Source organism: Arvicola amphibius, chromosome 12 (assembly GCF_903992535.2).
Source record: "Arvicola amphibius chromosome 12, mArvAmp1.2, whole genome shotgun sequence".
Lineage (NCBI taxonomy): Eukaryota > Metazoa > Chordata > Mammalia > Rodentia > Cricetidae > Arvicola > Arvicola amphibius.
Window position 1 is genome coordinate 60,870,499 of NC_052058.2, and position 25,017 is coordinate 60,895,515.

The window sequence follows — 25,017 nt, forward strand, 5'->3', positions numbered from 1 at the left end:
TTGCAGGATTGAAATTGCATTGTGAAAGTTTAGATACTAGGATCATCTAACCCTGTTGCTATGCATGCGTTTATACATGTGTTTGAAGATTAATTTCATTTAAATTAATATAAACTAGTTACTCTGTTTGCTTACAATGTTTCGTTTAGCGAGTCAAAAGGTACACGAATGTTGATCCGTTTCATCTGAGTCTGCTTTTGATCACATTGTCTCCTTTGATCACATAACTTTCAGAATAGAGGTACAAATTTTACTGGGCTTTTTCCAGTTTAGTAACATTTGTTCCTCTTTCATACATGTCTTGAAACAGCATCATAAGTTTATTCTTTCTTTTCTCATTTTCTGTCTATTCAGAGTGATTTCTGTGAAAGGTTCAATGTTCTGAGTTTTTCCCTGTGCTACCTAATCACTTTAGCCACTTAGCTTTGAAAGTGCCTGGTGAGAAAGAAGAAAGTTGTACTGGCAGATGTAGGTCATTTCAGCTGATTTGCTACTTTCTCATCCCTCATAACATGGCTCAAAAGTGGTAGAAATAATACAGTATTTTTAGCTTTTTCTGAAAAAGCTTTAAATTCAGGGTAATTTTAAGCTACGGTTGCTTCTGATACTCATTTAGGCCCACTTTTTTTTTTTAAATCAATGTGTGTGTGTGTGTGTTTAAAAAACCAGAAATGAACACAAATTCTCTTAATCTTTTATATGTTCTAGGCAGAGTGCTTGCCATTGACGACATTAGTTAAAAGTCATTAGAAAACTCATAAGTTTAATGTAAAAAGATCATAAACTATGCTTAAATCTTTTGTTTTATATATTTAGTTATCTAATTAGTTATTTTATGCCTGGTACTTAGAACATCTCTAGTTTTTTATGGTCAGAAGTGGCCATGTAATTGTTTCTGTTTCATCCCATCATATGTTAATATGAACAGGAGTAGACCAAGTACACTGCTTATAAAGTCAGTAGATTATTATGAACAGTTTTGCAGAAATCTAAGCCAGGGTTTCTCTGTAGCTTTGGAGCCTGTCCTGGAGCTAGTTCTTGTAGACCAGGCTGGCCTCTCACTCATAGAGATCCGCCTACCTCTGCCTCCCGAGTGCTGGTACTAATGGTGTGCGCCACCACCACCTGGCTCATTCTTGTGATTTTTTAAACTGTGGTTTTCCTTATCTTTATTTTCTATCTTTTCATTATGATATAATTGAATATATTATGATGTAATTGAATATTTCTAGAAGATGAATGGGATAGGATAGACTCAAAATTATATTAGTTTCTTTAGTTACATTGTTCTCTTCAATGGTACTTTCACCTTCAGCTTGTACTGATTGCTGGAGTACTTAATCATCACTGTCAGAAATCATCTTGTGAATATCAATTATACATGACAGAATTTCCAACTTTGAATAATAAGCAAACCATTGTTGACTATTTCAGCATTGTAGAAATTTATCAAGACAGAATTTAAGTATAAAACTCCCTACATTTTTCTCTCAATGACCACAGTGAAGCTAATAGGCACACATTATAAAAAATTAATTTCATGTTATGAATAGCTTCCAGAAACTAAATTGTTGAACATGATTTTTATAACTACCTTGTATGGTTAATTTATTTTGTTCATTTGCTTGCATGTGTTTTCCTTTGAATATTTATGAGTCCTTAAGTTTTTAGATGGCTCAGTTTCTCAACATACTTTTCCATAACAATCTAAAAACTTGATATATAGGATGATGTTAGACAATATAACCTCTTATTTATTCAATATTTTTATACTTGATCTCTGTGTTCTTTTTTCAAATTAAGAAATACTTGGTTCTAAACATAATGGTAAATATTTCAACCACTGGTGACACCATCATTGCATTACAATAATCTGTTATGAGAGATCATCTAGATCACCTGAACCTGCTGATAATAAAGACTCTAGATTATTGTAGAAAATTAGAAAAAGACAAGATCTCCTGAGTAAATTGGAACATGGGGACCTTGGAAGAGGGTTGAACGGAGGGAAGAGGCGGGGAGGAGAGCAGAGAAAAATGTAGAGCTCAATAAAAATGAATAAAATTTTAAAAAAAGAAAATTCTGAAAATAAATAACTTAGGGTAATATTCACTAAGAATACTTCTGCTGTAGTTTGAGAAAACTATAAAAATTTAATATTTGCATATAAAGAGGCAGTTTATATATGGCATTGACAAATAAAATAATCCATCAACTTTTATAGTATTAATCTCTCAAGCACTTCATAAATATAGATGAATATGGTTAAAAATCATGATCAAATTAATTACTGAATAATTCATTCTTATTTTGTGCACTACTTTAAGCACTTAATACAATTGTAATAAAATTAGATTATATTCTCTCTAGTAATTTTGAATGATCTTAGTTCTTTGTAAAAGTTAGGAAAGGTTAGCTGGGCGGCGGTGGCGCACCCCTCTAATCCCAGCACTCGGGAGGCAGAGGCAGGCGGATCTCTGAGTTTGAGGCCAGCCTGGTCTACAAGAGCTAGCTCCAGGACAGGCTCTAGAAACTACAGGGAAACCCTGTCTCGAAAAACCAAAAAAAAAAAAAAAAAAAGTTAGGAAAGGTTATATTTTGTTGCGTAATACTAATAAACAGGGATTAATAGTATACAAAGATGGACAGTAATTAAAACAGAGACTCACAATTGGTCAATTGCTAAGAATGTGTAACTTAGCCTTAAATGGAAAGTTAACATGCTTTTACCAATCCAAGATTTAAGGAATATTGTGGAGGAGGGAGTAGAAAGAGTCTAAGAGTAGCTGGATGAAAAAGAATTGTATGAAATCCTATTTTCAAGAAATGACATGTCAATTCATTCATGAATTTAAAGCAGTTATGGTTACCTGCTCAAGGGTCTGCAAAAGACAAATTGTAGCACTGACTGTGGAGGTGCTTAGGTGGTTCTACATGTAGTTGAACTGTTGGTAGTTGGTGGCTGCTAGGGAAGCTTCACTTTTTCTTTTTTTGGTATGGATACTGCTCAATTTCTCATGCTGCAGTGGATGGCTCCACACTCACGTGAGATCCGGCAGTAGAACTACCTTGACACATTTGGTTGTTAAAAAGTAAAAGAAAAGGTTGCTGGAGAGATTGGTTAATGGGTTAAGGGTTTTTACTGCTTTTTCAGAAGACCTGGACATGGTTTATCTCACCCATATGGCAGTTTCCAACTATTGTACCTCTAATTTCAGAGGATTCAGTGTCTTCTTCTGGTCTCTGCAGGCCCTGAATGCACATGGTGCACATAAATTAGCTAGCAGAGTAACTAACTAAATAAGTAACTAACTGACTAACTGACTCTCACACACTCACATACATAAAAATAATGAGTTTAAAGGAATGGTACATGAAGTTGGAAGGAAGAGGAATGTGTTAGGTAGGTAGTTGGAGTGGATATTATCAAAATACATTGTATACATGAATGAAGTTCTCAAAGAGTAAGTACAAATATGCTTTTTTATGTTGCTCTCACACTTTTATATATATATATATATATATATATATATATATATATATATATTCATTAAAAATTTCCAGTTCCTCCCCTCCTCCCATTCCCCTCCCATTTCCTTCCCGCTCCCCTACTCACCGTCCTCCCTCCCCCTCCTGTCTTAAGAGGTGGCAGGGTACCCTGCCCTGTGGGAAGTCCAAGGCCCTTCCCCCTTCATCAAGACTTAAATTACAAAAGAGTATACTGCAGTGTTTTGAAATCATTGCTCTGAAGGACTGTATATACTCATATTTTTATGAAGATAGTAGGATTTTATTAGACTCAGGATTAGAAAGATAATGATTATGGATAGTGCTGTTAATTACTGGGTAAGATATTGAGGGAAGTGCATTAGTGTTTTTGAAGGAATTTTCACTTTACAAAATTACCAAGATTTAAGGTATATGCAGCAGTAGGCTGTCACCAAGTATTGCAGCCTTCCATACCTAGGTGTGAGGAAGAAAGTGTGTTTCTCAAGTTTCTTTACTGACTTATAAAATAATACAATTATTTGAATAGGAGGATACCCAAAACAAACAAACCAACAAACAAAACTCCAAAAGTGTTAGGGATACAAAAAAGCAGGAGGATGTGAAATGATATTGATAGAAGTCTGCTCTAGAGAGCTGGCGTCAGTTCCTGAGTGCTGAGGAAATATGATATGGTAATAACATGCATCTCTACATTTGTTGATAAATCTTGAGGATTAGGAAGGAACAAATGAAACTAAAGGCTTTTGATTTTGTAACAGAAACATTTAAATCTGTTTTTATTTCCCAGTTTGGCCATCTGTAGGAAAAGACATTAATTCCTGTTACTTCCCAGTTTAAATCCTTTAGAGGCCTTACTAGTGCTTATGAAACTGTCATGAATGTTCCCCTTGTGAGGCAAACAGGATGCCAGAACATTGAACAATGCCTAGTATTTGACAGACCTTCAGTAATTTTCTAATCTAGCAGACCTCTAATGTGATGAATCTGGGCATGGCTTTGCAGTAAGTAGTATCTTTATCCTTTGGTGTTTTCAACTGCAGCAGGAGGACTCTGGATAAGAAACAAATCAGGTCAGAAAACTCAGATTCCATACAAACAATTGTGTTCAGTTATTGTACCTTGACTCCACGATCATCCATCTGCTGCTCATGGGTTTGATAGTATGTAGGATTGTTAAGCCATATTGATGGATGCCTGTACGGTATCTCTGATTTATATAATGTAGAACTGATACTTCAACTCTTACGTGAATATTTTGTTTTTTAAAATTGGATTCCAGAAACAGTTACAAAGACAAGATCATGAATATTTCAAGTTTGCTTTTCAAACCTGAGTCATAGATGTCACATTTCAAGTTAAGGTTTGATTATTCTACACTTCATGGCTCTTTAAAATTCTAGTTGCTATAACAACTTTGATATTTCTTTATTATTTTTAGCACATCAGTTGCCATAACAATAAGATATCTCAAAAATAGCATTTTTCTTTTATAATGGAAAACTTCCTTTCAATTAAAAATGAGTTTAAATTAGTCTTTATTTAATGTAAACCTGTTATTTAAAATGTGATGTTTTCACTACTGTTTCCATATTATTTTGTGTGACATTTTTCAAGATACCTTTTACAGTTAAATTTTACCATTATGATTTTAGTGTACAAATTTGAAGGAAAATTAGAAGGTTTTATGTCCTTTCTGTGTGCTAATACTTAAGATTTCATTGATACTAAATTGTTTTAAATAATTTAATTTCCATATGAACTTCCATTAAATAAGAAAAACTCATACATGAGATTTAAGAAAGCTTGGCATTTTTCGCCTATGTTATTTTGAAATGTACTTCCAATGTTTTAGTCATACTAAAAGTGATGCCATTTCACTTATCCAGAAATAACTGGCAGTCTAGGACTAAACTATGACACTTTACTGGTAGAGAGGTCTTTTATGTAATCTTTGAGAAGAATTTATCATAAGCTTTGTTTCAGGTGTTAAGCCTCTAGGAAATTTCAAATAATAAATTGAAGGAGGATATAGAAGATACTATTTTGTATTATGCATAGAGAGACAGAATGGTGGGAACTGTGTATTACTTTTAGTCCCTGATCACCTGTAGAATGAAACAGATCTGTTGCTAACTCCCCTGTTGCTCTTACTGTCTCTAACCATATACACTCATGGTCCACAGTTGCAAAGGTAAGTTATGTTATGAGACCATGTTCCAATTGATGTTAACAGTGATGATCACAAACTGTTTGGCAAATGTTAAATGAACATTCCTTGTAGACAAGTGAATTCACAAGTTCATGGTTATCTTTGGTAATAGTTTACACAAAGCTTAAATGTACTATTTCATCATTTTTCCATGTATATATACATATGATCATACATTTAACATACAGAATGTTTCCCTCTTTTATAAAATTCTTGACAGTTATTGAATTTTTCTGTGTGCTCATGTGTGCATACACTTGTATATACATGTTCATATGTGTGCACACAAGCACAGTATTGTTCCAACTACTGCTCTGTTATAATTCAACAAAAATCCATTTATTTTATATTTTAGAAATTCATGTAAAGTGTGCTGTTTGAGGCATGAGTTTTCCCCTTAGTGTTAGGTTAATCTGTGTTTTTTTTTTGTGCTATTTTCATTCCTTTTTGTTGCTAATCAAAGTTTCTTCATGTATATACTTGTTGGTGAATGTGTGTATTGTTTATAGTTTGGGCTGTTTAGTTTTGTATATACTACCAAGAACATTTTGTGTGCAATACTTGATATCTAATGATTATTTTGTGGATGTGTTTGCAGATCTTTTGGAATGAGCTGGTAGGCCATAGTATAGATTTGTTTACTACAATAAGGATTTCCAAAAATGTTTGTTAAAATTTGGGCCATTTTATACTACTACCAACAGTTAGTAGAAATTTTAGTTCTTTACAATCTTACTGAAAATTTTATTGCCATTCTGTTAATTTTTTCAACTGTAGTAAATTCATAGGTATCTTATTATTGCTTAATTTTAGCCTTGAACTAATTAATGACTTGATACTAAGCATGTTTCATTCCTGTTCCCTAAAAGTTGTACATACTGATGGTACTATATGGTATTTTGAGTCATATATGATTATGTTGTAGTCTAACTCAACCTGAACATATAAATCTCTTGAAAAGTTTGACTTTCTTGGTGGTACATGAATTATATATTACTTTTTTCTAATTTAAAATAAAGTAGTAAGGTACATTTCAGTAATCTGTAGTCAGTTTGCTGGGCAATATCACATCAAATCTTAGTTCTCTCAAGCTACCACTTAGTATTCCTTCACTAACATCTTCCCATCTCCTCATTACTGTTACCAGTCTATGGTAACCACAATTTTACTATCAGTCTCTATTATTGTAATTTTTGATTTTTTGTATTTTTATTAATTTATAGTGTCAGTAACAGTAATGTAGCCACACTTTAATATTCCTTTGTTAGGTGTGTGTTTTGTTAGTAACTTTATTCAGTCTTTTGACTTGCTGATTTTCTTTTGGTAAGAAATTTAGATATTAAAATTTAGCTTATTATTATTATTGTTCAAACTTTGCTCTTGTGCCATGAATAGATTACTGTAATGTATTTTCTTTTAGAAATTTTATGTTTTTAGATATCATTCAAGTAATTTTATTTTGAGATAAAGGTTTCTCTGTAGCATTGAAGCCTGTCCTGGAACTAGCTCTTATAGACCAAGCTGACTTAAAATTTACAGAGAATCACATGCCTCTGCCTCCCGAGTGCTGGTATTAAAGGCGTGCGCCACCATCACCCAACACAAATAAATTTTATAAAATTAATAAATTTATTAGATAAACTAGTGAGAATCTTGTCTACTTAATGATAGCAAGTCTTCAAAAGCATAAGAATGATATATCCTTCCATATCCTTAACCCTTTAGCTTTGTCTTTGTGGCGTTCTGCAATTCTCAGAATAGAGACATCCAGGTTTTATTAGATGTATGAGGTGACCTTAGTTCATATTTTCTCAATGGGTTTCCAAATTTTTCAACTACTATTTACTGAAAAGATCTCCTTAAGCCCAGGCTTGTTTTAGAGATCTTACTGATATTCAACTGACCAATAACTCGGTCTCAGTTTTTTAGCTTTTACTGTTTTACAGTATGAGACCAGGCTCTTGTACCATGGTTGTAAAGTAGGTCTTGAAATCAGGTTGTGTCAGTCTTCCAATTTTGTTTTTATTTTCTTTTAGAAGATTATTTTACAATAACTATTCAAAATCCTTTGTGTTTATATATAGATTTTGTAATCAGAATTTGGTTAGTTTTACCAAAAAATCTGCCTAGATTTTAATGTGAGTATACAGTAGATAAACTAGTGAGAATCTGGTCTACTTAATGATAGCAAGTCTTCAAAAGCATAAGGATGGTATAATTCTTCCATATCCTTAACCCTTTAGCTTTGTCTTTGTGGCATTCTGCAATTCTCAGAATAGAGACATCTAGGTTTTATTAGATGTATACTTGTGTTCTGTATGAGTCTATTGTAAATCGTTTTTTGTTTAGTATTTTACTTCCATTTTTGTTGCATTTCTATAGTAATGATATGCCTCATATTCTGACAAAGTGTATTCATTTCCTTTTAGGTGTAGGAGTAATTATTTTAATATTTCTCACACATATAATTATGGCTTTCTTGAATGGCTTTTCATTTTCTTGTTTATTATATTGACTGAAACTTTCAGTACAGGGTGCATGGAAGTACATGCTTGTATATTCCTTTTTTTTTTCCTAGACAGAGTTTTTCTGTAGCTTTGGAGCCTGTCCTGGAACTAGCTCTTGTAGACCAGGCTGGCCTCGTACTCACACAGATCCGCCTGCCTCTTCCTTCTGAGTGCTGGAATTAAAGGCGTGCGCCACCAATGCCCAGCTAGGTCCTTCTTTCTATATCTATAATATTTCCAACTATCATACAAAAAGCCCAAGTGGTAAAAATACATAAATGATGACTGGTCTAGAGGTTCTTTGCTAGGCATGATAACATATGGTATGTGTATTAAGATTAGAGAACTGGGAAAGACAGTTTCATCTCTTTTTTATTTTTAAATTAAAATAATGTTTGTTGTCTTATTTGTATGCTTGTTTTCCTTTCATGTATGTGTGTGTGTGTGTGTGTGTGTGTGTGTGTGTGTACATACACATACACATATACCTGGTGTTTTGGAGCACAGAGGAGGTTGTCTGATCCCTTGGAACTGGGGTTACATATGGTTCTAACTGGCCATTTGGTGCTGAGTGTGGAACCCCATTCTTCTGCAAAAGTCATAAGTGCTCTTAACCACTGAATAATGTCTCTAGCTCTTAGAATTTAAACTCTTTAAATGCAAGCTTTTTATTGTATTTTTAACTTTTTGCAAATTGTACTTTTATTTGGTGTTTTTTGTGGATTGTGATGTATATATCATTAACAACAGGTAGGCTTACAAGCATTTTTTCCTCTATTTCCCTGATGATAGCATGTCACAGAACTGTAGTACAATATCACACCCACAATGGTACCAGATGCACCAGTCAAAGAACAGAATGGTTCTGTCATTCCAATATCACTAGTGTTTGTCCTTAAAGGCCACCTCAGTCTCCCTTATTTTCCAGGTCTATAGGTCAAGCTTTAATGATTTTTTTCAAACATTGGTATAGAGTTGGATTTAAATAGATGTATAAATTACTAACACTTATCTAGTATTTGAATATATGAATAGATCAACTTTCTCTGTTGTAATTTGGTCATATTTCTTACTTCTTCCTAGATGTCTTTCTTATACAAGGGATTGTAATGAAATTGATTTATTTTCATCTTACAGAAACTGTATTTTTCTCTTGTACTAATTGTCTCACATAAAAGTTAATGATGTTAGACATATGTTTGTTAAACTGCTATCCAATGCCCAGCAGTCTAATACCAGCACTTTAGATATGATGAACAAGGCAAATATTTGTTCCCCCTATGCGGCTTCAGCTTGGTCAAGAAAAAAAATGAATAAAATAAATAATTACAGATGGTAAGTATAGAATCTGGTACTCTGTGGGAACTCAGAGAAGGTTTCCTTGGGGAAGAAGTTCTCGGAATAAGGTGGAAAGATTGAATGAGGGAAGTGGTCGGACATTGAGTGACTGGTGTGAGTACTCTGAGGCAGAAGGGAACACAGTGAGTTTGGGGCGTATAGTGGCAAGGTGTGGGGAGTTTGTGTAACCTGGATAATTTACAAGGAAAATGAGATTAGACAGTTAAATGGAGACCAGATTTTATAGGATCTTTTATAAAATGCAGATTAAACTAAAGTATTTTAAGGAAGGAAGTGCCATGTTTTGTTTGAATTTTGGAAAAGATACTCATTTTTGTGCATAACAGATTGAAGAGAAGCCACGATCAACACAGACCAGATTGGAAGCCAATGCAATCGTCTAATTTAAAAGTGATGCTGGCTTTCCTAAGGTCGTGACAGTGGAGACAGAGAAATGGAATAGTTGAGGAAATGAAGTCTGAATCCACACACTATTTGCTTCCTTTATAATATCTTAAGAGATGACATTTAATTTATCTTCTTCAGTTCTTTGTAATGTTACTGTACTGCTCATGTGGTTCTTTGGAAGTCCGTTTGTTAATTATCCTACTTGGCATTAATAGCTAATTTCTGCCTTTACTGTTATATTTCTCTTGCTGTGATAAGACACTATGACCAAAGCAAGTATAAAAGAAATAATGGGGTGGGGGTAGTTTCAGAGAATGAGTCAATGACCATCATGGTGAGTAGCATGGAAGCAGGTAGGCAGACATGGTAATATATCAGTAACTGAGAGCTTGCATCTTGATCTACAGTTACAAGACAAAGGGAGCTAACTGGGAGCATGGTGGGCTTTTGAAACATCAAAGCCTGGCCCCAGTGACACACCTCTTCCAACAAGACCACACCTCCTAATTATCCCTAAACAGTTCCACCAACTGTTGACCAAATATTCAAATACATGAGCTTATTGGGACTATTCTCATTCAAACTATCACAGTTACTTTGCTGTCTAGGACATTGTTTGGATTTTTAATAATGAAACAACATATATAAAATAACATAAAAGATATGCTAAATAATATGTAAATACTAAATGGGGTTTCTTCTAATAAATTAGTTTTGGCTTTAGGAAGTAATTATAAAGTAAGCTTAACTAAAGATATTTCTGAGATGTTTCCTGGTTAGCACTTGTCAATTGAAAGGAGAGGGAAGTAGTTGGTAGTGATGATGAAGAATAGCAGTGACACCAGACCTCTAAAATGAGAAGACTGGCTCTTGAATTAAAAAGAAAAAATGGCATATGTGATGTGCTATGTAATTATATGTAACTGCTCTTTTATTATTGAAGGTCCACATTCTAAATTATTTCTTGTGATTACCACACCAGAAAAACTGATACAAAAAATTCAGGGGCCAGTGAATCAGTTATTATAAAGGAGAGTATGCCTTACTAGAACTTCTAACACTTTTTTTTAAAGTTAGTTGAAGGAAGGATGGAGGCTTAGTGGGTGAAAGGCACTGCTTTCTGAACTCTCTTTCCCACCGTGACCTTTTATCTTGGAAGCCTATGCAACCGTGGATTGCTTACCATACTTTTAGAATAAAATCCTTCCTAGTGTTATGTTTTGGAAATATAACTATTTCTTTCTTTCTTTCTTTCTTTCTTTCTTTCTTTCTTTCTTTCTTTCTTTCTTTCTTTCTTCCTTTCCTTTCTTTTTTTGATACAGGATCTCTCTGTTTAACAGCCCTAGCTGTCTTGGAACTAGCTCTTCTACGTAGACCAGGCTGGCCTCAAAATCATGGAGATCCGCCTGCCTCTGCCTCCAGAGTGCTGGGATTAAAGCTTGCACCTTTGCTCACCATTTCTGTAATTTTAGGGATACTATAATTCAAAACTATTTTGAAATGTGTCTTTTTAAAAAAGATTTAAATTTTGTTGAGTATTAATAATAATAAGTAAGAGCACTTATTTTTTAAAAACATCTTTTAGATTTAAGTTTTTTTTTCCTCTGTCAGTAATTTTTTTTCCTCATTTTTTTATTAAAGATTTCCATCTCCTCCCCCTTCCCTCCCCTCCCTTCCACCCATACCCCCACTCCACCCCTCTCCAAAGACAAAGAGCCATCAGGGTTCCCTTCACTATGTTAAGTGCAAGGTCCTCCCAGCTCCCCCTAAGTCCAGGAAGGTGAGCAACCAAACTGACAAGGCTCACAGTGAGCCCGTCCATGCTGTAGAGATCATGTTCATTGCTGTTGTCCTTGGTTTCTCAGTCCTCCTCCACCGTCAGCCACATTCAGAGAGTCCGGTTTGGTCCCCTGTTCCATTAGTCCCATTCCGACTGGACTTGGTAGTCTCCCGTTAGATCTGTTCCACCGTCTCAATGGGTAAAAGCACTCCTCGCGGTCCTGGCTTCCTTGCTCATGATCTCCCTCCTTTTGCTCCTCATCAGGACCTTGAGAGCTCAGTCTGGTGCTCCTATGTGGGGCTCTGTCATTTTCTCCATCCAATGCCAGGTGAAGGTTCTATGGTGATATGCAAGATATTCATGAGTATGACAATAGGATCTGGACATTTCTGGCACCCTCTCCTCAGCTGCCCTAGGAACTAGCTGGGGTCGTCTTCCTGGACACCTGGGAACCCCTCTAGAGTCAAGTCTCTGCCAACCCTAGAATGGCTCCCTCAACTAAGATATATAATTCCTTATTCCCCTATCCACCCTTCCTATACCCCAACCATCTGTGTGCAGTTTGCACTTGTGTATTCAGGAGTCTGTACAGATCAAAAGATGCTACCTAATCTCCCAGACCTGGAGTTTGAGTTTGTGGTGGTTGCAAACTGCCACGTGAGTGCTGGGAGCCAAAGCCAGGTCTTCTACAAGAGCCATTAGCTCTCTTAATTGCTGAGGTATCTCTCTAGCCCCTAGCACTTGGCCTTTTAAATTGTTTTATAAAACAATTTTTATTTTACTATAGTAAAGCTTAATATTTTACTTTTCTTAGTGTGGGATGGATAACATGTCTACATTCATAAATATTTATCAAATATAATTTTATTTTGAATATTTATTGTTATAATTAAGAGTATTCTCGCCTTCTAAGCATGGCGGCACATGCTTTAAATTCCATCAGGGAAGCAGATGCAGCTGGCTCTCTGGGTTCCAGGCCAGCCTGGTCTACAGCAAGAATTCCAGGACAGCCAGGGTTACACAGGGAAAATCTGTCTCATTCTTGTGCTACCTTGTTTAAATGGTTTTAGGTACTTGTGTAAATCCAATAATTCTCTGTAAAAAAAAAATACATTGTAACTTGCAATATACTTCAATATTAACGTTATAAAACTGAGTGTATTTATTCTAAGATTTACTTTTCTAATTTGTCTCATAAATATTTCTGTTGAGAGGTGTACTCATCTTTCTGTATTTGACCACCCATGAAAATTTTAAAAATAACACGGTCTTCTAAAAAAAAAAAAAACCCAAAACAAACAAAAACTAAAAACAGTTTAAAATGGGGGACAGAATAGGCTTTCTATACTTTTTAAACCATTTTTATAAAACATGAAGAGATTTTTCTTAATGACAGACATTAGAAAAAAGAAGAGAATGGGATTTAGTGATTCGATGTTAGGAATGACAGTTTTGACAATTTTTTGTCCCAATTTCTTACCTCTGTAGTTGTAGTCAAACCATGTTTTCCTTCAGTAGTCCCCACTTTGTTTATTTGGGAAGTAGTTACTATACTGATCACATAGAGATCTGAGTTTTAAAAATATTTTGTTATATATTTATTTATTGAAAGAGGGAGAATGAGGGAGAGAAAGAAAGAAGGGATCGAGTCAAAGGGGGGAGGAGTGTAGTAGTATCAAAGAGTCCCACAATCGTCCAGGATGGAGTATAACAAAAGTGTATTTATTTGAAGATGAACTCACAGTAAGAGTATCCATCTGCAGTCCTCTGTATGCACTGGGATCTGGAACCAAATCCAGCAGGAAAAAGTGGCCTCACACACTTTTCATCTGAACTTATATAGTACATGAGACCATGCCCAAAGTGGGCCAGTATCTTAAAAGCTACTGGCTGAAGGAGTTCCCACAACAAAGGAGAGAAAGGGGAGGGAAGGCAGGAGAGGGGAGGAGATCAAGTTAGAGTGTATGTGGGCATATTTGTGCTCATTTGAGAATCAGAGGAAAACTTGTGAATTTCTCTTCTCTCCTTCCTCATTGTCATGGGTGTTGATTATACTTGGGTTGTCAGGGTTGTTGGTGACAAATGTCTTTTATCTGCTGAGCCATTTCAGGTCTGAGATTTAAGAATTTTATGAAGAAAAAAGTATAAAAGCACATAGCACATTTTCTGGCATATAGGGCATGTTTTCAATATGTATTACTTTCCATTGCATCTTTTCCTGATATGCTTTAATCCTGTGACAATTGTAAATTTTGTTCTGGTAGGGTTTTTTTGATGTAATAAAGCATGAGAAAATAAGTTTAAAATAAGTAAACCTAGATACAAATGCTTTAATATACACCAAATACTTGAGCAATTTTTTGCTTCTGCTAACTTATATATGTAATATATGTAGCTCAGGCACTGTAGGATATTAATTTCTTTAGCTCTTGACATATTTGATATAGACAGATAACCATGGATTAAGTGCTTCTATTTATTCTGATGTCCCTTGTCCTCTTAGATCATATTGACTCAGGTATTTCTCCAGACAGATTTCACTGTCATGGTTCTTTCCTGGTGTTTTGTTGTGCAGGTCAGTGCCAAATTCAGCATATTCATGTGTGTGTGGGGCATGTATTGGAGAGATGAGTAAATGACTTTTAATTTTTATTTAAAATATGATCATTTACCTTATAGTAAAAAGAAGTAGTTGTATTTATTTAGTTCTTGAGGACTTAAATGATTTTTAATAATTCATAAGTTTTTTTTTTCAGCCAAAGAGTATTAGATTACTGCTGACTTTTTAGTGTCATAGTACCTTGTGGTACTTTCACTACAAGGTTTAAAAGTATATTTCAGTGTTTCCCTAGCACTATACATAAGAAATTATTTCTACAAATGCTGTAAAAAGAATGCCTTCAGAAGCCATTAAATGCAGTTTACATCTTAAAAGGATCGGTCAGTTTCATTGTCTTCTTTGTCAATCTTGATCGGAGCTCACAGACTAAGTCTATAAGCCTGCATGTGCCTGGCAACTGTTACCTAGTGACAGTTTCAGCTGCAGTAGCCATTGGCTGTGCTGATTGGGGCAGGAGGACCGAGTCACCTTTCTGATGGTGAGTTCTTCTGCATCAGCTCTGGATGAGGAGGAGGAGCAGACTCTGGCTCAGGTGGAAGCAGCGAGACTGAGAAACTGTAAAGACTCCCGGCAGCATCTTGATAACTGCATCACAGTAAATTGGACTTCTGAATCAAGCAGCCCCGATTCACAGCTGATATGAGTGAATTCGCATGAGAAGCATTACCTTATTCATGTAACAAGAAAACTATTTTGTGATAAGTGAAACTCAGCATGTCCAAGGAGGAGTATTCTGTGGCTGACATAAAAGAAGGACTTCCCTGAATGATGTGCTGCTGCACGAGAAAATAACTTTGAAAAGAATGCTTTCTTTTAAGCTGCTACATTGTTCCTGAAGGAAATGTTTTCATTTCTAGTGCATGCTATTTCTTGAAAAACTATGCCAACAAAGAGTGACAAGAGACTTTCTGAATTGCTTTTTGGGGGAAAGACTTTGGCAAATGTTAACCTGGTGCCAGAATGACCTTGGAAGCCTTTTGGATGGATTCTGCCCTGCCAGAATCACAGTATGTCAAAGCCCAGGATTTAAACACATCTTGATGTGTTGAAATATTTTAAAAACAAAGACTATTTCCTAGCCTACCTGATGGCCCTTCTTTAATTGAGTTTTTGCTTAAAATAGAATACAGAAACAGAAGAGGCATTTTCTTAACATATGGCTGCTAATAACTGCAAATATAATAAAACAAGGTAAATTTCTACTTTCAAATATTTAGTTGAAGTAATGATTTAATGTGTTAATTATCTAATGGAAATATGAAAGCTGTAACAAATTGGAATATGCGACCTACTAGAAAGACTTAATTAACAGATACTAGCAGCATCTTTAGTGAAATGTGCTCAATGTACAGGGACATTTCTATTACTATCTAAATTTCATCTACATTTATGATATATGTGTATTGTTGAATATGTGAGGAATTACTTCGAGCTATGTGTTTTATTATGCTTTTTTACGAGGACGTATTCTACCAAATAATGAAAATTATTTTTAGTTATAGAAGCTGAAGTTAATGACAAAGATTTTATTTTGAATTGGAAGAGATATAAATTGCATTGCTGTCAGCATATCAGCAACTGAGGTGGTCTAAAACTAATTTCATATAAATGTTCAAAGAATGAATAGAGAATTAGGACTTTAGACATTTATTCTGCTTTTAGTTTTAGGTGTTGTTATACTAACTCATTGTGTAATATCTTCTCTACTGGAAATTATCTTTTTTCATAAGCATTATATAGCGATATGGAACCTGAATTTTACCCCTGTGTACCTCATTGTGTCCATACAAATGATTCTTTTGTAATTAGCCTTTATAGAATTATTGTTCTTACCTTTTAAAAAATGAAAGAAAAATGGTTCCTAAAGTCTTTCCATCAATATCAGATGTGAGCTGAGGCCAAGAACACTTTTTGTCATGTGAACTTTTTCTTGGCTTTTCATCTAAAACTAAGATCTTAATTATTTAAATTCTAAAATATGAATACATTTTTTCGTAGTTCATCAAAGTTGAAGCAGGAGACCTTAGGTAGTTCAAGATTGTTTCTTTTTTCTCTCTAGCTGATCTCTAAAAAACAGTATCTTGAGAGAAACATTTCTTCCCTTGACAATGTGTTTTTTGTTTTTTTTTAAATTTTTTTTGTTTTTTACAGATTTATTTTTCATAGCACTAGCTAATAAATCCAGTTTCTCTAGAATTGCCTGTATGTGCAAAAGTTGCTTGAAAGCACTGGAAGGAGCTAACCAGAGACCTCTTTTCACCTTTCTAGCTCATCCTCCTCCTTTATCCCCCAAAGCTGAGATGTGTCACTGGTGAACTAAGGCTGAGGAAGAGCCCTGAGCACACTGTGAGATGCTCAGCTGTAGTACAGGCATTGGCACTTTCTACTGAAGCAGGTTCTCAGACACTGATTTGCCGAGTGTCTGGCACAGGCACCTGCTTGCTGCAGCCAAAGCTACAAATTTTCCTAATTCCAAGCCATGAATGAATCCAAGTGGACTGAATGGAGGATCCTGAACATGAGCAATAGCATTGTGAATATGTCCGAGCATCATTCCTGCCCACTTGGATTTGGTCACTACAGTGTGGAGGATGTTTGCATCTTTGAGACAGTTGTTATTGTCTTGCTGACATTTCTAATCATCGCTGGGAATTTAACAGTCATCTTTGTCTTTCATTGTGCTCCACTGTTACATCATTATACTACCAGCTATTTCATACAGACAATGGCATATGCTGACCTCTTCGTTGGAGTTACCTGCTTGGTTCCTACTCTGTCTCTTCTACATTACTCTACAGGTGTCCACGAGTCATTGACTTGCCAGGTGTTTGGATATATTATCTCAGTTCTAAAAAGTGTTTCTATGGCCTGTCTTGCTTGCATCAGTGTGGATCGCTATCTTGCAATAACCAAGCCTCTTTCCTACAATCAACTGGTCACCCCTTGTCGCCTGAGAATTTGCATTATTATGATTTGGATTTACTCCTGCCTAATTTTTTTGCCTTCTTTTTTTGGCTGGGGCAAACCTGGTTACCACGGTGACATTTTTGAATGGTGTGCCACATCTTGGCTCACCAGTGCCTATTTTACATGCTTTATTGTTTGTTTACTTTATGCTCCTGCTGCCTTGGTTGTCTGCTTCACTTACTTTCACATTTTCAAAATTTGCCGGCAGCACACCAAAGAGATAAATGATCGGAGGGCCCGATTCCCTAGCCACGAGGTAGATGCCTCTAGAGAGGCAGGACACAGCCCCGACCGTCGCTATGCCATGGTTTTATTTAGGATAACCAGTGTATTTTACATGCTATGGCTTCCGTATATTATTTACTTTCTTCTAGAAAGTTCTCGTGTCTTGGACAATCCAACACTGTCCTTTTTAACCACTTGGCTTGCTATAAGCAATAGTTTTTGTAACTGTGTAATATACAGCCTCTCCAACAGTGTTTTCCGCCTTGGGCTCCGGAGACTTTCTGAAACAATGTGCACATCTTGTGTGTGTGTGAAGGATCAGGAAGCACAGGATCCCAAACCCAGGAGACGGGCAAATTCCTGTTCCATTTGAAGAGAACTGCATAGTAAATCAAATGTAATGTGACAGTGGTTTTGGATTGTATTCTTGATTTATTTGGAAATTTTCCCTAGAGAAATGTTTATGTGAATAGTTGACTATGAAGTGACATTAAAGGTCTCTTTTATTTCCTTTTGTGCAAGAAAAAAAGCAAAAGGGAAGGATGTATGGAGAATAATCTCGTAAGAGAATTACAGCTTGTGAATACGTGTTCAGTGTTTGATCCTCATTACTGAGGATCAAAGAGGTACTTCAGATCCACAAAATATGAGCGCTTCTTAGCATCTCTTTTTCTACATTCTCTCTGCCTATGTCTTTGTTTTCTTTAGTCTTATTCTGTATTTTTACTCTTTGTACTTGTAGGAGTTCATTATTTACTAACCTGTCCTTTATGAAAAGTGCACGTACTACATATATGAGGCCAAGTATAACCTTTCCATCATAGCACTGAGACATGCAGTCTACATCAGTTGTGTTTTATTTAGGGAGAGTACACAGTAAGTGTTACATTTTATTATTTTTCATACTGCACGTGTTTATGTTCTTGTCATCTTCACAGCAAAGATTCTCCACTACAAACAGAAAGGAACAATATCTTTTTTTTTCTTTTGTAAAAGGACTTTTGGTTTCTTTTCCCTTTCTCCAACACCTGCAATTGCCAAATCAGTATTTGATTCCTGTGGAACAAACTCTGTAAGTGTCTTAGCTGATGAACAAATATTCTATATAAGGGAGTCAAGGTGTTAAATAAGGTATTTTTTCTAATAAAGAAATCTAGTAGCTAAAAGATTGTGTTTAATACTTTGATGGATTTTGGAAACATTTTAGCTGCTTTCTTTGAAGATTGTTCATGTGCCTAAAGTCTTTTTTGCTATAGTAAGGTTTTTATCTTTTCTCTTTAAAGTCCAGAATATTCCTCACGCAGATGCAGAATACTCACCTCTGATAAATATCACTCTTTGTGCTACTTATAATGCCCTTTAGAAAAAGTCAAACACCGAGATTGCGTTTTAGGTCTGCAACAACTTATTTCACGTCCACTACTTATTTTTATGTATGGACTTATTTTGAAAGAAAAATACTTTTGTGTAGTTGTTTATATATTTAGAGTAGAGGAAGCTACGTTCTTAGTGCTGCTGGTGATGCAGTATACTTATGAAAAGCAGTTTAGAGATGTTAATATTTTGTTTTATAACAAAACATTTCCAAACGTCTGTTTTCAAACGTGGAGATTAACTAATTTTGTAATGGGCTACCTGAGAGTAAATAATAAGTTGTTGGGAGTTTAGGTTCTGCCATAATAAAGCAGATGTGAACAGAACAGTTATATTTTTACCCTAAGTTCTTGCTAGAAAGGTTTTAAAATTTCTATTACACTGCTGAGAATTTTTCTTCTTAGCATTTAAGATGTTTTTTATTTGTCTTATGAAAAACATTTAATAAAGCGTGCCTATGACTCTAACATAGAAGCCAACCATGTCTGTACACTGGTGTTTTGACTTTAAAAGTCCGTTAAAGAAATGTTGTCACTTTATTGAGGTTGTTCTTAACCCCTGTATATTTTTAAATATGTAATAGATGTTTAAAATAAAAAATAAAATAGTATTCTATATATTAAAACCAGACTTTGTATCAGTTTACTAAAGCACAAGGAACAAGAGTTACTTGTTGGGAGATTAGAATCGGATTGTCCTATACTTCCATTTCTGGGATTTGTGTGGATTCTTGTTTCCTGTTTACCAGTAGTATCTTAGATGAATTGAACTGTACCTTTTAAAATAGTATTTCTAACTCTTCAAATATGATAAATAAATTCTCCAATATTATGCATATTTTACAGGGATCCATTTTTGGTTTGTTTAATTTAGCATAGTTTAGAGGGGTTGGAAAGATGGCTCAGTGATTGAGAGCACTTACCATTCTTACAGAGACTTGACTTCCATTCCCAGCACCAATGGGGCAGCGTACAACAACTCTGGTGGGTCCAGTACCCTCTTCAGTCCTCTGCAGACAACCACACTCATCTGTACAAACCCCTTCAGATATACATACACAATAAGAAATCAACGCTTATAGAAATTTAGAGGTCTGGAGAGAAATCGTGGAGATATTCCCTCTCCTGAAATTTCCTTGTAACGTTAAGCTAGGCTCAGTGTTAAGTTTTATGTGTATTATAATATTTAATCCTCTTTATAGCCCTTGCTCAAATCACAGTTAATTTCAGTCAAGAGCTGAGGAAAAATGACTCACTCACGATCGCTCATCCAATTATGGAGCCTTCTTAACTTCTCTGGCCTGATATCAAAGCCTGTGTCCTCTGCCAGCATACTACACAGTTGTCTACACCTGGCTTAGTAAAAAGGGTGAATTATAATCTGCACTGCTGTTTAGACAAGCGTTCAGACCTCTGCATCTCTCACTGTGCCCTTTACTTCATTTTTTTCTGGGCATCATTTATTTTTCAGTGCTGTCTTTTGCCTCAGTTTTTTCCCCTGTGGACTGTCATTTTCCTTGATATCATATACTTCTTTTATTAAAACCTCAGTTTTTTGTATTTACTGTGAGTGATTTTCTTCTCTGTGTAAAGCTATTTTATAGCTAGGGATGTAGTTCATCTTACCATGCACAGAACGCTGGATTCAAATCCACAGGACAGCATAAACCAGAGTAATTGGTATTAAATACTTAGAAACTCCTGTTCCAGGGGATTTTTCACCCTCTTCTGGACTCCAAGGGCATTGCACGCATGTTAATGCACAGATATACATGCGGGCAGAACAGCATACCCATTAAATAAAAATAAATCTTTCATAAAACAGCCTCTTTATTTTAGGATTAAGAAAAATAAGTAACTACTGAGGAAATGAGACAATTATAATTGAAAAATTGATTTCTTTTCAATATTTTTGAAGATGAATGTTTTCTCTAATGCTAGTTTTGCTTCATAATTTTAAAATATTAACAATTTTATTTTAAGTAGTATAAAATATTAAGAATATTAAGATAGTATGACTTTTTGTTCTTTGATAGTCTTCTGTTGTTTCTTTTGTATAATGAAGAATTATTTTATGATTAGGGAAAGAATATTTTTGTTTCGCTAAATGTTAAAAATATAAATATTTTTGGAGAGGCCCAGTGTAAAAATTTGCTTAGTGTGTTGTCACCAAGTCTAATGGAACTTGAGTTAAATTCCCTAGATGAACATGGTTGTGAAGAGAGGAATGGACTTTCTAAAAGCTGTTATTGACACCCACATTTACAGACCGTTGTTAAAATTATTTGAATTTCATAACGTTTTTCGTTATAGTACAAGTAAACTAATAATGTCAAAATATCTCCCTAGAATGAAGACCTTTAAATAGCATTATGATTTTGAAATATTATTTTGGTATGTGTATCCCGTAAGCAAAAAAGACAAGAAAGAAAGGAACACCGGGACACTCAACTCCTCTGTCCATCCTCCTCACTTCTCTCTCCCTTCCTCTCTCACTACCTCCCTCTTTCCCTCCTCCTGTTCCTCTCTCCCTTCCTCCCTTTCTCCTTCCTTGTCTCTTGAAAACTTGTAATACTAGGTGTTTTTGATATATTTTTGCTTTAACCTGAACAGTTTGGGGTCGTCACTGAATTTGAAATTATTTCAGTCTCTGCTTTTAGTGAACTATTGAATGCATCTTTCTGTATTTTTTTCATATCTTTAGAAACAAATGATTCTGCACTGGAGAAATAGAATCTCTTGGCTTTATTAACTGTGTTTTCTAGATAATAGAATTCTATTTTTACATTTCTACAATTGCAATTCTATTTTTTACATTTTTAAAAACCTATTTATATTTTAATAACGATGCATTTTTATATATGATTCTGTCAGCCAAGGTAAAGCAAGTCACAATAGAAGATTCACTCAGACTGTAGCTCAGACTAAGCTAGAATTCACTCTAGAATTCAGCTGGCCTTGCACTCTTTGTGACCCTGTCTGTGTTTAAAGAGCTTGAGTATTTTGGGCTCAAAGACATAAACCACAATTCCTTGATTTTAGGACTGAGAAAAATAAGTATACACTGAAGAGTTTGCTATTCTGAGAATTTTTTCATTTTTTGTAAATCATCAAATATATTTTAATAAATTACCCATGCTTCCAAAACCAAGGCATGCATATTTACATAGTAGATATTTATTGAATAGAGATAGCAAACTTGTTAAGATAAATAATCATAGTATTTAGATTATCTAAAAAGGGAATCAATTTTAAAGGATCAACTGAAGAAATGATGACTGGAAGGAATGAAGACACCTTTACCTATCAGAGCTACAGATATTCAAGGCAAACATGACTTTTGACAGAGCATAGGGGGAGTATTATGTGCTAACAATTGCTTGCTCTGGAGTTAGGCTGCCTGGGTTGCATTATCACTCTGCAGTTACCAGTTGAGTTGGTAAATTTGAGCCTTCATATCATTATCTCTGAAGGGTAATGAAAACACTTCTTTTTTTTGTAAAAAAAATTGTATTTTTTTCTTTATTTTTTGTTTTGTTTTTATTAAAAGAAAACACTTCTTAAAAGGCTGTAAATTGAAATGTCTAGGCATAACAGAGAAGTTACAACTGTGAAAGTCCAGTCCAGCAAGATGGTCACCTAAACAAAACCTGTGTAAGACAGCACTAGTTTACAATGAACATGGAAAATTTTGCATGGCATCTTGGTAAAAAAAAAAAAAAACAAAAAACCTATTGATTCCTCTTCTCTGATCCCAGCATCTTATCCATAGGCAAATGGCTCACTGTAAATGAAGCTTAGAAGCTTTTCTAACTAGGTTTCAGTTTATCTGTACACACTGTGTGTGTGTGTGTGTGTGTGTGTGTGTGTGTGTGTGTGTGTATGTATGTAGATTTGTATTGGAGTAATTCTTTTGCTTATGAAAAATTTCTGTTTAACTATTGATATAATAATATTTTAAATATAAAATAATTGCAACATTGTTATAAGTTTTAAACATCAGAAATGTTAAGCTTCTCATCAGGAAATGAAACTATTATAGCCTTAAGCAGCTGACTTGCTTATAGACAAGCCTCTTTTGCAGTACCTCATTAAGTAGTAAAACAGAAAATTGAGCACTATAAGTATTAAACTTGTATGCAGTTCTAAAATGTGTATGACCTAATAGAATTTATTATTCTACATAGATTTAGTAGGTTCTTGACAGATTGTAAGTTAGAAAATAAATAAATGTATTCCTATTTATGAATAAAATTTTTATAAAACCATCAACCAAATTAATTCTAATGTTATTAATGAATGAGAATAGAAAGCAATTTCAAGTGATCAGTAGTATATTTTTACTCAAAATTATACAGTCTTAATATCTTGGTAATTTTGTTAATCAATGCTATTTGGCACATATATTCTCTCTCTCTCTCTCTCTCTCTCTCTCTCTCTCTCTCTCTCTCTCTCTCTCTCTCTCCTCTCTCTCTAGTTAGTAATATAGTTTAAAGCTGACCCATCAAAAACTTTGATTTTCTTCAAGTGTAGTAAATGATTGAGAAAATAAATGATGTGGATAATTATTTTGCTATCTTGGTGCACTGTAATGAAAGCAAACATCTGTATGTGGTTTTATGCACTAAATATTATTTGAAGTCACTCAGTAGGATCATTATTTGAACCATGTAAATCTTGTTGGATATGTTAATGCCTATACTGGATAGTTTTATATCCACTTGACACAAGTTAGAGTCCTTTTAGAAGAGGGAACTCCAATTGAGAAAATGCTTCCACCCTACTGTCCTGTGAGGAAGCCTGAGGCACATTTTTTTGATTGATGATTGATTTGAGAGGGTCCAGGGTCTGGCTCACTCTGAGCAGTGCCACCTTTGAACTGGTGGTTTTGGGTGCTACAAGAAAGCAGGCTGTCCAAGTCATTAGGAACAAGATAGTAAGCAGCACTCTTTCATGGCATCTGCATCAATTTCTGCCCTGACTTCCCTAGATTATTACAAACTGCAAAGTGGAATAAACCTTTCCCTTCACAAGTTGCTTTTCGTCATGCTTTTTATCACAACAATAGAAAAATAACTAAGACAATGCCTTTGTTATGTGTTTTCTTAAAAAAAAGATTAGGAGCCTGGGCATGGTGGTGCATGCCTGTAGTCCTAGCCACTAAGGTAGACTGGTGGGAGCAAGGGTAAGGAGTTAGCCTTCTTACAGTCCATGACTCAAGATCATCTTGGGTAGTATAGAAATAGCTCACCTTAAAAGAAAGTTTCATTTATTGCTTTGTATTAAAATATTATTGAAAGATAGAAAATAGTTATTTTATTTTATGTGTGCATTTGTCTGTATGAATGCTTATGCACTCTGTGCATAGTTCTCAGAAGAGGTTATCTAATAATCCTGAAACTGAATCCGATGCTACCCCTTATTAGTTTATCTTTAAGTTAAAGAGTTCAGAGGGAATTATTGAGTCCTCCTACCTTTTCCTTCACAAGCAAGCTATAGTTGTTTAAGAGAAAACCAGCAATTGCTTGTAGAGATGAATTGATTAAAATTACATTTTCTTTTTCCCCCTATATATACCTGCCAGTTTGCCTTTTTATGAGATGCACATTCTGGTTCTTAACAACTCCGTAACAGTTTGTGTTGTTGATCCCTGTGAATTGATCCTTAGATTCTAACTCCTGTTCCTTTATATAACTATCTTCTTTTTTCTCTTTAACTGAGATTCTTTGTCATTTTTGTTTCTGATCTCCAAGGATATGTTGCTTCAGAAAAAAAATCTGGGGTATTTTAAATAGAATGAGAGAGAGTAGATCATATAGTGTTCCCTCACCTGATATAATTAGGTAGAAAAATAACCACTGATTCTGGTTTTCTTTTGTTCCACCACCTATGAAGTAGGAGTTTTGAAATGCAGGGATTTTAGGATGTAGTTATTTATATCTTAAACATTTATTCATCTTATGGCATATTCTTCATGAAAATCTTTATAAATAAAACTTTATCCATATGTAGTATTTTTGTAGTTTTAAAAGAGGAGTACTAAGTAAAATTGTGATTATTTTCAATTTTCCTAAATTTTT

General features: G+C 34.8%; 2 protein-coding genes across 4 annotated transcripts in view; both read left to right on the forward strand.

The window, feature by feature from the left end:
- The window catches only part of Rabgap1l (RAB GTPase activating protein 1 like), a 639,610-nt gene that overhangs the window by 215,794 nt on the left and 398,799 nt on the right, over window positions 1-25,017 (forward strand). The window lies entirely within an intron of this gene.
- Window positions 14,609-19,006, forward strand: Gpr52 (G protein-coupled receptor 52). Its single transcript, XM_038349611.1, has 2 exons — window positions 14,609-15,563; window positions 16,641-19,006. Exon 2 carries the CDS (start codon window positions 16,852-16,854, stop codon window positions 17,935-17,937), a length of 1,086 nt encoding a protein of 361 aa, XP_038205539.1. The 5' UTR covers window positions 14,609-15,563; window positions 16,641-16,851; the 3' UTR covers window positions 17,938-19,006.